Consider the following 13,949-nt stretch of genomic DNA (forward strand, 5'->3'; position numbering starts at 1 on the left):
AATCTTTTTCAGCCGGTTGCCCATTTTCTGAGGGTTGCTTTAAATAAACTAGGTAATCCCTATGACTCCCTAGGCCATGTGAAGAACAGCACATAGCAAACCCTGGGAGCTGTGGACATAGAGGTGAGGGCTCCCATGCCTCTCTTTGGAAACCTCACATCCTACCTGGCCCATGACTGTGTGATGTTTGGACCAAATAATGGATCTGGTGACAATCTGCATATTAAGGGTTGGCTAGGCTTAATTAACTTCCTTAGCCTAAAAATTATATAAATGTCACTTCCAATCCTTTCTTCCGGAATCCTAATGCAACACCTTGAGCTCTCCCTGGAGTGCATGCATGCCATTTTAGGAACACCGGCTAAGGAGATCTTCATTGCCCCTGTTATGACAGCTGTTGTCCTTTTCTTTAGCCACTGAGCTATCAGGAACCAAGCGCCTGTAAGTGAGGGTCACCTGGCATGAGACCTACGGTGACCTCACTCCTCCCTATGGGGAGCTCACAGTGTAGCTCCCACGGTGCCAGGTCCTGGTTGTTCCCTGTAGATCATGTCTCTGGATGCTGCCAAGCTTGTGGTACCCTTTGGTGCCTAGGTCTAGACTTCCCCATAGTCTCCCCAAGTCTTAAGGCTATTGTTCCCCCTCCCCAGGGGAGGACTAGAAGATACCGGATCCTCCCCTCCCCAAGCTAGTATGTCTGCCACTTTGGAATCCCCATCTTCTCCATGGGTGCTGAGAGCCCCTTCCTTTCCTTAACTTCATTTCCCTGGGTAACTCACCCCAGGGTAGCCTAAAGCCCTTCGGTAGCTCCCAGACCAGGCCACAGTGCATGAGAACTGGGTGTTTCCCGCGCCCACACAGGCCTGGTGGTCGCCAACGCTGCTCCCAGAAGTGGTGAGCAGTGTGTGCAAACTGGTAGCTGGGCCCTGACCAGGCGGGGAAGGGTCAAACCCCATGAATGCCTCCTTTCATGGCCATGGGACAGGGCCCCTATTTTCCCCACAGAGACCCTCCACTCGCTTTTAGAAGTAACGATCAAATGTGAACTTTCATGGTTTATTTATAGCTCTGCTTTAGAGAGAGAGAGAAAAGAAGTGATTAAAATGCGATTTTACCAAATATTTTGTTTTTAAAAAGCTCCCATTGTGTGGGCAGAAAGGAAAGAGAAAAGTCACTGCATTCATTGTGCTGTCTAGACTCTCAAACAAAGAGGGTAGCGTGCTGCACATTAAGATTGTCCGGCTCCTGCCTGCTGACAGAAAGTATGAATTTTGAGGCCAACTTCAAATAGACCCCTTTGAACAGAAATATATTGTGGGGGGTGGCTATATTTAGCACGTGTCAGCATTTCCATAATAACTCAGTATTGTTATGCTGTGGTAATTTCCAGATTTATTGCAGCTAGTGGGTTCATGAGGTTTCAGTTTTATGTTAATTATTTGAAGAAATTAGAAAACTCAGCAGTGCTATTTCTGATGACAGCGCTGTTCTCTGGGCGTCCTCCTTACTGTGTTAGAGACCCACAGTGAGCCCTGCCTCCCAGGAGAGAGGAGGCTGAGCACCAGTTACTTTAACTGCCCATAAGCATAACTTTCCATTTTTTAGAATGCAGTGTTTTTTTCTTACAATTATCAAATCAATATATGCCACAGTAGAAAATTTCAAAAACACACACAAAAAAAGAACAAGAGAAAGAAATATCACATGCTCTTGAACCTGTTCACATTTTAATACATGTTGATCCAGTGTTTATTGCACCTGTGTACGTAACTTGAGCTTAGAACAAACAAACTTCTTGAGATAGAATTGAGGGACAACTGTGTTTTTTACTCCCATGGCTCCTTTATGTTTTTGCAGCTATTTTTTCTCTGCCCTGGTTAGAAATTTTGATAGTTGCACTAGTTTCTTAGATATGTACAAAGTCACTTGGATAATACAAGATTGATGGTCTCTTAAGTTGTAGCCAAAATTCAGAAATGATAATATAAAGAAATATATCGTCATCATCATTTCCATTTTCATCTGGAGATATGACCTCTCCGCACTCCCCCAGCTGAGCTGCTGCGGGAGAGAAGGGGGCTGTGGTCAGTCTTCCTTCCTCATTCACTTTGTCCCCAGCACATTTGCTTTATTTCTGATTCCTCAGAGGTGCTCGGAGGGCTCAGGGGAGAGAGGTTGAGCGTGTAGGAAAATTCTTATCTAATCAGCATTGTCATGAATCGTCTGCATGCTCTCTTAGCCTAATGGGTGTTTATAGGCTCTGTCATAGATTGTGTTGGAGGACCTCCACTTCCAGAAACATCTCACTTACAGTATCTTGTCTTTGTTAATGCCGCTCTGTTCTAGTATTTGCTTCTTTTCTCCTAATTCCTTAGAAAGCCAGTAGATCTCTCAAGCTGACTCTCTGCCCCATGAGGTGTCATGTTGGATGGGACCTAAAACAGCCCATGGCAGCCTCTTACCGGGAGCCACATCAAGTCTAGAAACAGTCACGCCTTTTGGAGTCTGACAGATGGTGACTGTGCGGCTGATCTGGGTGCAACCTGCTCTCCACTTCTATGCTGAGAGGCCAGTCAGCCCTGCCTACCAACAGGAGCCACACTCATTCCAGGGTCCCACCACCTCGGGGAAAGGCCGAGTCCGTTGGGCTCAGTGAAGCCTGCTCTCCTGACTTGTGAGGGGGACACTCTTCTCACCCCTCCCCTAGAACGAGGCCTGATGCACAATAAACCCACAGTTGTCTCCTGAAAACCCAGCTCTTTTCCTGACCTTCCATGTGGATCGAAGATTTAAGAGTTAATGCATGGGTCCTCAACCAACCCTTTTGCGAATCCTTCAGGGTGGTCTATTTGCAGCTCACTTTGGTATCTTATATCTGTCATCCTTAGATCTCAGCCAAATCTTCCATTTTAAGTGTTCTCTCACATGTATGGTCCTTGAGTTCATTTATCTTGTACGTTCCCCGAATGTGTACGCTGTCCCAGATGCTGAATTTGGCAGCAGAAATAATTATAGCAGTTCGTGTCTTAAGGAGCTCACTGTCTAGCTGGGGAGATGGATGTGCTAAGAAGAAATTGCAGTGCCATCTCATACATGCTCTGATGGCTAGAAGCACAAGATGCTGTGGGAGCAGAAAACACCATCTAGGAGGAAAGCAGGGAGGCAGCGGGATGAATCAGAAAAACTCTTCTCCGTGGAGTAGACACCTGAGCTGAGTTCAGTGCTTAAGTCTGTACTTTTTCTTGAGAAAAAGTCACCTCTTTTTAAACTTTTGAAGTCTCTATTGTTGGTGTTTGTTTCTTAGTAATTTGTTTTAAAAACAAGCAGAGGTGATATGAAGAAAGGAAGAGAGAATTCCAGGCCTGCCTTTTGTCCACAGGAAAGTGTGGAAGGAAAGTGACATTTATGGGGCACCTACTATGGTGCAAGTTTCCTGATCCCGCCCATGAAGACAGTCCTGGAGTGTGGGCTGAAGCCTGAGCCCAGCCTGGGGAAGCTGGCCATGGGGTTGCCGAGGCCGTCTTAGCAAGACACAGGGATTCTGTCGGAGTCAGAACTAAGCCTGGGAAGGAAAACCTCCTGACACAAGTTGGGTGGGCAGCGCTCTTAAAACATCCTCCTAGAGTGGAATGCCAGCGACCTCGCTACCATGTGTTTGACTGTTTGCCCCTTCACAGAAAGGCCCCGGACTGCCCTTTTTTAAGTTTTTATCCTGTCGCGATGATTTCGTTTTCAATAATTCTTTATAACTTTTAAAATCTCCTTACTTAAAGCTGCCATGTCTTTTCTGCTGTCCATGTGCTTGCTGCTCTGAGCATCCCTGATCTCCCCCTTCAGTACCTTTTAATCTGTTGAGGCCAGGTAACTAGTTCAGAATGTTCTTGCCGTTCTTGGGGAAGAGTTGGTAGAGCATCCTTGCAGGCGTGGAAATGTGTGTAAGTGATGAGCAGAGGAAGAAGCCTTCATGTTTCCTAACCCTGAATAACCATGAAAAGGAAGTTTGTCTGCGTCCAACATAGTATTTATCACACTATTGTGATCATGGTAAACGTCTTTTCCATTCTGTGGGAGCTACTTGATAGGACCCATGCATTCTTTCTCTCTGTATTCCGTGTACACACATTGAGTGCTGTGCTTGGCACATGGAAGGAGCTCGGTGCCTTTTATGAATATTCTAGGTGGTGATATTAAGAAGCAAACAGAAAAGCCCCTGGCCTCGTGTAGTTACACTCTGGTTAGGGCAGGGAGTGGAGAAGGCAGATAAGGAACCCATGAACCAGTGCGTACATGGCACGTGAGAAGGGAAGTAATGGTAAATAATAAATGTGTGAGTGAGTGTGTGTGTAAAATTCACAGTAAGGTGGCAAGGATGGGCAGAGGCCACTTGCATATGTTTTGAAGATACATAAGGTCCTTGACATTCTGTGTGGTAGTCAGCTTTTTACGATTTTTCCTCCCCTGGTAGCATGTGAGTTTCTCTAGAACAAAGAGAATGTCTTATGCAAATCTGTGTCTCTAGCACAGTGACTGTTACATAGTGAGTAATTAATAAATATACAGAATAATAAGATGTGACCCCGGAGTGATCACATCCTTAACAATAAGGCCTCAGTAGCTGCTTCGAAGACAGGGGCTCTTCTGAGGACCTGTGTCGTGCTATTGCTCACAATCTCCCTAGTCAAGTCTGCTGGACTCCAAAGTGTGGGTTCATGCCATCTCCCTAACTTTGCCATAGCTTTAATGGCATTGGGAGACTGCCCAAAGAAACTGTACCATTTCAGTTCTACAATGGAGCCAACACCATCTATGGTTGACGTTGATGCTGTGCACGCCAGACATGTCCACCCAGATGCTGCTTCTGGCTGTCTGCTGATTGTTCCCTTGTAAAGACAAGAGTGTCCTAAAGTCAGAGTCCAGAACTCAAGTCTAGTAGACTTAGCCCAGAGGCCTGTGTCTGTACTCACAGCTTCAAAGACTGCTGGGAAAAAAGCCCAAGGTGAACTGAAGAGGCCTTAAATAGTTTATCCTCCTGTACAGGGGCCAGGTGGGTTCTAGTCAGTTATTGTCGTCTTGAGTTAAGTGGACAGTGTGCTCAGTGGTTCATTATGTTGCATCTTAAGCCCAGGTGTCCAGGCAATGGGAAGAAGAAAGAATTGTTTCCCACCATTTCCTGTGAGCAGTCACAACAACTTCACCTTCTAGGCTGTTTATGCCCTGGAGGCCTCAATATTCAACCCTTTATTAAGCCCAGGCTGTGTGCTCGTAGGTGTAACTTTTAGTGTTTACTGGGGTTTTATTCCCATTACCAGAGAAAATAAGTTCAGGGGGAAAAGGACTAACTGGATATCTTAAGGGGAAATGAATTCTAGTTAGAATCCCTTGCCTGGGACAAGCCTCACTTTGGGTTTAGCTTTCCAACTCCATGTTCTCTTTTGCAGGAGGCAATGGCAAGAATGAGCAAAGTTGGGAAAGTTGTGTTTCCCAGACTTGAGGATAAAAGGTAAGTTATGTTTTATATGCACAATGCTCAGGAATAAGATCATATAAACGCACGCAGCTCTAGGGCTGGAACAAGCCTTGGAGGTCAGTTAACCCAGTCCTTTCCTTCAATAGTTGGTAAAACTAAGTCCCAGAGAGCTAGAGTCTCTTTCAGTTACCTCCCATCACGAGATAGCGCCAGACCTGGGGGTCAGATACAAACTTCTGAACATCAGGCCAATGCTCTTTTGTCTAGGTCAGTGGTCGGCAAACCGTGGCTCGCAAGCCACATGCGGCTCTTTGGCCCCTTGAGTGTGGCTCTTCCACAAAATACCATGGCCTGGGCGAGGCTATTTTGAAGAAGTGGCATTAGAAGAAGTTTAAGTTTAAAAAATTTGGCTCTCAAAAGAAATTTCAATCATTGTATTGTTGATATTTGGCTCTGTTGACTAATGAGTTTGCCGACCACTCTTCTAGGTCATTAGCAGCAAATCTGCCCTTCTGGGTTCTAAAACGTGGATCTCATATCTCTGTCAAAGGACACAGAAGCATCTGTCCATTCTTTTACCCTTTGCATCACTTGGCATTGAAGGCTACATCATGACCTTGATCAGTACTTTAACCCCAGTTGCAAACGAGTAATTTATTGAGCTCCTACTTTATTTAAGGCATTATGCTCATTAGCCATAGCGTTAGAGGGGAATAAGACACAATCTTATTTATGCACAAAGATCATTTCAGAACAAAGGGTAAGTTCTACACAATTGTCCAAGGAATTAAGGAATGGGACCCTGGGGGGTGAGAGGAGGTTAAGTCTTAAATGCTTAAAAGAAATTGTCAGATGAATAAGACAGGGAAGGACATTCTTGGCAGAAGGAATAATGTGCAAAGTAATAAAGGTGAGAGCAGCATGGTATGTCAGCTAACTTCTATAAACACATAATTCTGAAATGCACCATATTAAATGGGGAATGGCAGGCTGTGAACTTGGGCATCACGGAGTAGACGGGCTCATCCCCTGGGGAGTCTGAGGCCATGCTAAAGACCTCAGACTTCTCCTGCAGGCAGAATGGAGGTGCCGAATGGACCTGGTCAGATGCAGAGTTTAGAAAGATACCCCTTAGAGGATGAATTGGAGAACCTAAGGGTAGAAGCAGAGATCAGGTGGAAGGCTTCATCAGTAATCCAGGTGAGAGATGAAAAGACCTAAGTCACTGGTAGTGAGTTTAAAGACAAACAGCCCTGGCCGGGTGCCTCAGTTGGTTGGAGCATTGCCCCATACACCAAAAGGTTGTGGGTTCAATTCCAGGTGAGGGCCCATACCTAGGTTGTGGGTTCAATCCCCGATCATTGGGGTGCTTACAGGAAGCAACCAATCTCTCTTTCTCTCTCTCTCTCTCTATCTATCTCTGTCTCTGTCTCTGTCTCTGTCTCTATCTCTATCTCTATCTCTGTCTCTCTCTCTTTCTCTTTCTCTCATCATGAGCATGTCCTGCTCAGGTGAGGATTAAGAAAAAGAAAGATGATGGACAGTTGTGCAGAGACCTTTTATAATTTGGGGGAAGTATTTGAGATTGAGACATAAAAGCAAATTTTACCTTATGTAATGGACAGGCAAATGTGCTGATCCCACCAAAGCATGGTCAGTATTTACAAAGTAATGAAGTTTATTTTTCTTTTTTCTTTCATTTTTTTTTTTAAATTTTCACCCAAGGATATTTTTCCATTGACTTTTAGAGAGAGTGGAAGGAGGGAAAGGAAGAGACAGAGAGAGAAACATGGATGTGGGAGAGTATTTTCTTAAAGATCTCCAAATGGAGTTGTGCTGTTAACCCTCCAAATATAAACCCCTCTCTAAATACAGGCCTAAGAGGACCTAACATTGGGGAGCTCAACTCAGGACAATGAGATCAGAGTTTCCAATATAGGGGAGCCATGGGCTAACTGCATCCTTCTTTTGTTGAAATTAGAAACAGATTAATCTTTTCCATCTATTCACTGACCCTCCCACAACTTTAGAGGGAAGTCTGTTTTCTGTTTTTGTTTTTGCTTTAATATGTCTTTATTGATTTCAGAGAGGACGGGAGAGGGAGAGAGAGAGAGAGAAACATAAATGATAAGAGAGAATCACTGATGATCAACTGCCTCCTACACACCCCCACTGGGGATGGAGCCTGCAACCCAGGCATGTGCCCTTGACCGGAATCAAACCCAGGACCTTCAGTTCGCAGGCCTATGCTCTATCCACTGAACCAAACCAGCAAGGGCAGGAAGTCTGTTTTTAAGTTCTCCCAGTAAATCCATGTGCTCCTTTTGCAAAGAATCTTTAGCTTCTGGCTGTCAGCTGAGAAACTGCCTATGACACAGTGCTCTAGCACCATCTGCAGGCTGCCTGAAGATTTGCACATAGGAAGGGAGCCAGTCTCCCCTGAGCAATGGCACATCTCCTCCTTGACTCAAATCACATTATTATCTGTAGGGAACATGCACTTAAGGTCTGTGCCACACAGGAGCAGCTGAATGATTGTGGAGAGAACTTGGAGTGTGGAAAGGGGATTCACTTGATTTTAAAAGTCAGCATCACAGAAAGTATTGGGGATGTAGTGACTATGGTTCAACTAGTGGCATGGTGCACAAAATTTGTGCACATTAAAAGGGGATTAATTTTAAAAAATAAATAAATAAAAGGGGATTAATTAGAGGAAATAATTTAATATTGCTATTTGCCCTTTCTCTATAATAAAAGTGTCAGAGATGAAAGAAAATTAGTAAAATGTATATGAAAACCTTCCTCCTGTCAGAGACTGGGGCTCACCATGGGACCCAGAGCCAAGTCCCCACCCACCCACATGCGCCTCAAAATCGCGTGAGACCCAGCTGGCCCCCGCCCCCATTGGGCTAGATCCAGACCTGGCCAGTACCACCCTTGTCAAGCCCTGCCAGGCAGGGGATGTAGCCTCAGGTCCCCTGGCCCGGTGCCAGGATGGGGGGCGTGGCCTGAGGTCCCCCAGCCCAGACCAGGGCAGGGGGCATGCCTTGAGGTCCCCCATCAAGCCCCACCAGGTGGGGGACATGGCCTGAGATCCCCTGTCAAGCCCTGCTGGGTGGGGGGCATGGCCTGAGGTCCCCCGTCAAGCCTCGCCAGGCGTGGGGGCACAGCCTCAGGTCCCCTGGCAGAACAGGACAGGAAGTGCACCTTGAGGTCCCCCATCAAGCCCCGCTGGGTGGGGGGCATGGCATCAGGTCCCCTGGCCTGGCGCCAGGGTAGGGGGCAAGGCCTGAGGTCCCCTTCAAGCCCCGCCAAGTGGGGGGCATGGCCTGAGGTCCCCCATCAAGCCCCGCCAGGTGGGGAGTACGGTCTGAGGTCCCCTGGCCTGGTGCTGGGGTAGGGGGGTGGCCTGAGTTCCCCCGACCCAGCACTGGGGGTGCACCTTGAGGTCCCCTGTCAAGCCTTGCTGGGTGGGGAGCACAGCCTGAGGTCCCCTGTCAAGCCCCACCAGGCAGGGGGGCACAGCCTCAGGTCCCCTGGCCTGGTGCTGGGGCGGGGGGTGAGGCCTTAGGACCCCAACCCAGCACTGGGGGTGCACCTTGAGGTCCCCTGTCAAATCCCGCTGGGTAGGGGGCACAGCCTGAGGTCCCCTGTCAAGCCCAGCCAGGCAGGGGGCCGCAGCCTCAGGTCCCCTGGCCCAGTGCTAGGGCGGGGGGGTGTGGTCTGAGGTCCCCTGGCCTGGTGCCCTGTCAAGCCCCACCTGGTGGGGGGCACAGCCTGAGGTCCCCCAGCCTGGCGCTGGGGCGGGGGGAGCAGCCTGAGGTCCCCTGTCAAGCCCTATGGGGGCAGGGGAGGGCATAGCCTCAGGTACCTGCTGATTGCTCATTAAGGCTCCTTATGGGAACTTGGCTTCAGCTGTGGGTGCAGCCATCTTTGTGATGGAGTGATGGTCAATTAGCATATTCCTTCTTTATTAGATAGGATATATATCATTTAAGAGGATCCCAAATCTTATCCATATTTACCTGTGGTCTTAGAGCAGTCCCTTACAAGTGCCTGAGAAAATTTTGTTCCTCAAAGGCATCATGAACAGAATAAAAAAGCATCCCACAGAATGAGAGAAAATATTTGCATATCATATATCTGATAAGGAATTAATATCCAGAATATCTAGAGAACTCCAAAAACTCAACAACAAAACGAACAACTTGGATCAAAAATAGGCAAACGACCCAGCCAGTGTGGCTCAGTGGATTGAGCATTGACCCATGCATCAACAGGTCGCTGGTTCGATTCCCAGTCAGGGCACATGCCCTGATAGCAGGCTCGATTCCCAGTAAGGGTTGTGCAGGAGGCAGCTGATCAATGATTCTCTCTCATCATTGATGTTTCTATCTCTCTTCTTCCTTTCCCTTTCTCTCTCTGAAATCAATAAATACATATTTTAAAAATAGGCAAAGGACCTGAATTTAGACATTTTTCCAAAGAAGATATGTAAATGGCCTATGAAGACATGAAAAGATGCTCAGTACCTCCAATTATTGGGAAAATGCAAATCAGAACTATAATGAGATATCTCACACCCATTATGATAGGAACTATCAAAATATATGAATATATGCCAACTGTTGACGAGGATTTGGGGCAATTGGAACCTTGTTGGTAGAAATGAAAATGGTACAGCCACTGTAGAAAATAGTGTGGTGGTTCCTCAAGAATTAAAAATAGAATTACCATATTTTCCAGAAATTCCAATTCTGGGTTTATACCCCAAAGAACTGAAAGCAGGGGCTCAATGAGATATTTGTACACCCATGTTCATAGCAGCATAATTCACAGTAGCTAAAATAGAGAAGCAACCTAAGTGTCCGTCAATGAATGAATGGGTATACAAAATATGGTATATACATACAATGTAATATCATTCATTCTTAAAAAGGAAGGATAGTCTCACATATGCTACAATATGGATGAACCTTGAAGATATTATTTTAGATGAAGTAAACCAGTCACAAGAAGACAAATATTATGCGATTCCACTTATATGAAATGAATTATACATGAGACGGGTTACTGGGCCAAGCTCTCTTCTAGCAGTTTTGAGATTCCCCAAGTTAGGAAGTTCATCTCAGAAAGTGAAAGAATTGCTTAGCATTAAATTATTGAGTATCATTAAAAGGAGAAAATTGCTATCCCCAACATCCTATCTAATAAAAGAGTAATATGCAAATTGACTGTCACTCCAACACACAACATGGCTGCCCCCATGTGGTCAAAGATGGCTGCCCCCATGTGGACACAAAATGGCCACCACAAGATGGCCAGCAGGGGAGGGCAGTTGGGAGGGACCAGGCCAGCAGGGGAGGGAAGTTGGGGGTGATCAAGCCTGCAGGGGAGGGCAGTTAGGGGTGACCAGGCTGGCAGAGGAGGGAAGTTGGGGGTGACTGGGTCTGCAGGGAAGGGCAGTTAGGGGCAATCAGGCTGGTAGCGGAACAGTTAGGCATCAATCAGGCTGGTAGGGGAGTGGTTAGGGGGTGATCAGGCTGGCAGGCAGAAGCAGTTAGGGGCAATCAAGAAGGCAGGCAGGTGAGCAGTTGGGAGCCAGCAGTCCTGGATTGTGAGAGGGATCCCAGATAGGAGAGGGTGCAGGCTGGGCTGAGGGACACACCTCTAGTCATTATATAATTAACTAGAAGCCCAGTGCATGAAATTCGTGCATGGGGGGAGGGTCCCCTCAGCCCAGCCTGCAAACTCTCCAAACCGGGACCCCTCAGGGGATGTACAACTGCCGGTTTAGGCCCGATCCTGGGAATTGGGCCTAAACTGGCAGTCGGACATCCCTCTCACAATCCAGAACTGCTGGCTCCTAACTGCTCACCTGCCTGCCAGCCTGACCACCCCTAACTGCCTCTGCATGCCGGCCTGGTTGCCCCAACTGCCCCTCCCCCGCCATCCTGGTCCTCCCCAATTGCCCCCCCCCCACCGGCATGGTTGCCCCCAACTGCCCCCGCCCCCGCCAGCCTGGTCACACCCCTGACAGCCCGGTCGCCCCACGCAGCCTGCATTTCAGTTGTTTGGTCGTCCCTCACTAATCCCCCTGCCGGCCTGGTCGCCCCACACAGCCTCCTGTTCAGTCGTTCGTTTGGTCATTTAGGTCGTGATGGCCTCTGGTTTTTGGAAACCCTCAGAATGGGTTTTAGTAGAACCCACATACAACTAGATTAATGATAATATTGGAAATTTAATTTTTTATTTTTTAAATACATTTTTATTGATTTCAGAGAGGAAGGGAAAGGGAGAGAGAGAGATAGAAACATCAGTGGTGAGAGAGAATAATTGATTGGCTGCCTCCTGCATGCCCCACACTGGGGATCAAGCCCACAACCCAGGCATGTGCCCTGACCAGGAATTGAACCATGACCTCCTGGGTCATAGGTTGACACTCAAACACTGAGCAGCCACACCGGCCAGGCTGGAATGTTAATTTTTTTTTTAAGTAGTCACCATAACTATTATTGCTACCACTTCCTGTGAGCCAGCCAGTATGCTAAGTGCTTTTCATAGGTTACCTCATTTAATTCACACTGCAGCTCTTCAGGTAGGCCCTATAATTACTCTCATTTCCAAACAGGGAAATGTAGGCACAAATGGATTAAGTACCGTATCCAAGGTCACACAGTGAGTAAAGTCCAAGCTGCAATTCAAACCTAGGCATTTGAGCCCATCTCCTAAAGCTGTGTTTGGCCCTCGCACAGTTCTTGAATGACCATAATGTTTAAGGTAGAAATGCTTGAGGGGAGGGGACTCCTATTACTCTCGTCAGCATGTTGACAAGTAGAAGTTCCAAAGCTATTCTTACAATCTCTCTCCCCCCAATTCTCAAGCTTGCACTAACATTCCCTCATGAAGACTTCCTTTCAGAGAACCCCAAGACACACTAACCTGGTTTCATCAACCCTTCACCCCCGGTCAGCTTTTCCCAAGAGGGAGGAGTAAGGACAGAGTGCAAGTCGTCAAGCTGCCTTGTCTCTCTCAAGACTGGGCTGCCCTGCCATCTGACTCATGGCCAACCCCAAGTTCTGACAGGTCTCCCTGAAGTCAGCTGGAGAGTACTAGAGGGCAAGGTCCTCTGTGGGACACCTGCAGGAAAGGCGTGAATCATGTGATTCTAGGGTTCCACAGATGGAGCAGTCTGCAGAGGAAATGTAGGCATGGAATCCACAAAGAGTGATTAAAACGTTTTGTCTTGTCTCAGGTGAGGTTGTGGTTTTAACCCAGTCGTCAAACCTGGGACTAGTCATGTACTTCTGGGAATGTGAATGGTCCTGTGTTTAGCTGTACATCACAGAGGAGGCTTTCAGTCAGACCTGAGTGTGAATTCCAGCCCTGCTGATATTTATTTATACTACTTTATTTTTTGTGTTTTGTTATTTTTTTAAAGAAGTCCCTGGGTTTTGTTTTATGTGTGTGCGTGCGTGTGTGTGTGTGTGTGTGTGTGTGTGTGTGTGTGTTTATACATAAATATATATATATATTGATTTCATAGAGGAAGGGAGAGGGAGAGAGAGAAACATCAATGATGAGAGAGAATCATTGATTGGCTGCCTCCTGCACAGCCCCTACTGGGGATCAAGCCCACTATCCGGGCATGTGCCCTGACCAGAATCGAACCATGACCTCCTACTTCATAGGTCGACGCTCAACCATTGAGCCATACTGGCTGGGCTATTTATATGCGCCTCTCTGAGCAAATGTTTTTACTTCTACAATGGAGATAATAACACTCCATGTAGATTAGAGATCATAGAGATAATGCTACCCATTGCTCAGGAAAGTGTGAGCATTGAACAAATGGTGAGCATCTGCAAACCCATCACAGATACAGTCCCATTCTAAATGTAAGGGGAAGCTGCAGAACAGCTTGTCTGAGATGGTTCAACATATTCCTTTGTCTCCCACAGATATTATGACAAGAAATATCAAGTCTTCCTGAAGCTGGTTGAGCACCAGAAGGAGTACGCAGCCATCATGAAAGGGGACTGAGCAAAGCTTGCAGGTGCCAGCGCCGGAAGGTCCTGAGGCATTGCACAGGGACCTCTGTCCCTTCATCTTTTATTCAAGACCCCTTAGGTATCATTTTATCATCTCTGTATTGTCTTTCAATAAAGAAAACCAAGACATGTGCAACCGGAACTAGAGGCTTCCATTTCACAGTACCACCATTGTTTGCTTGGTAGTTTCCACAAGCATCGACATGGAGACAGACGTTTCACATGGGGTCATAGGATCTCCTATGGGACTAGGTTTGGGGATCATTCAGGTGGGTGGCGGGGGGGTGGGAACGGAAACGCGTGCTTGTTAATTGATTCAGTGTCAGCCATTAGATGGAAGACTTACATAGCTTTAGGTAGGACATCTAATGTCTAGTCTATAGGTGGCTAAAAGCTGTTGTTAAGGTTTCTTTTGGAAGTCATTTCAAATT

The 13,949-nt window shown here is 46.9% G+C and overlaps 1 protein-coding gene across 17 annotated transcripts in view; it reads left to right on the plus strand.

The window, feature by feature from the left end:
- Nucleotides 1-13,681, plus strand: part of FGGY (FGGY carbohydrate kinase domain containing) — a 420,488-nt gene extending 406,807 nt beyond the window's left edge. For 13 of the 17 annotated variants that reach the window (XM_080655847.1, XM_080655850.1, XM_080655842.1 and 10 more), the window contains 2 exons: nucleotides 5,439-5,500; nucleotides 13,429-13,658. In XM_080655847.1, the coding sequence (XP_080511973.1) occupies nucleotides 5,439-5,491 (53 nt within the window). In that variant the 3' untranslated portion in view covers nucleotides 5,492-5,500; nucleotides 13,429-13,658. Of the gene's footprint in view, nucleotides 1-5,438; nucleotides 5,501-13,428 lie in introns of all 17 variants that reach the window. The other 4 variants (XM_080655856.1, XM_080655855.1, XM_080655841.1 and 1 more) reach the window with 3 other exon arrangements.
- Nucleotides 13,682-13,949: the final 268 nt, after the last annotated feature.

Source organism: Plecotus auritus (genome assembly GCF_963455305.1).
Source record: "Plecotus auritus genome assembly, chromosome: 2".
NCBI lineage: Eukaryota > Metazoa > Chordata > Mammalia > Chiroptera > Vespertilionidae > Plecotus > Plecotus auritus.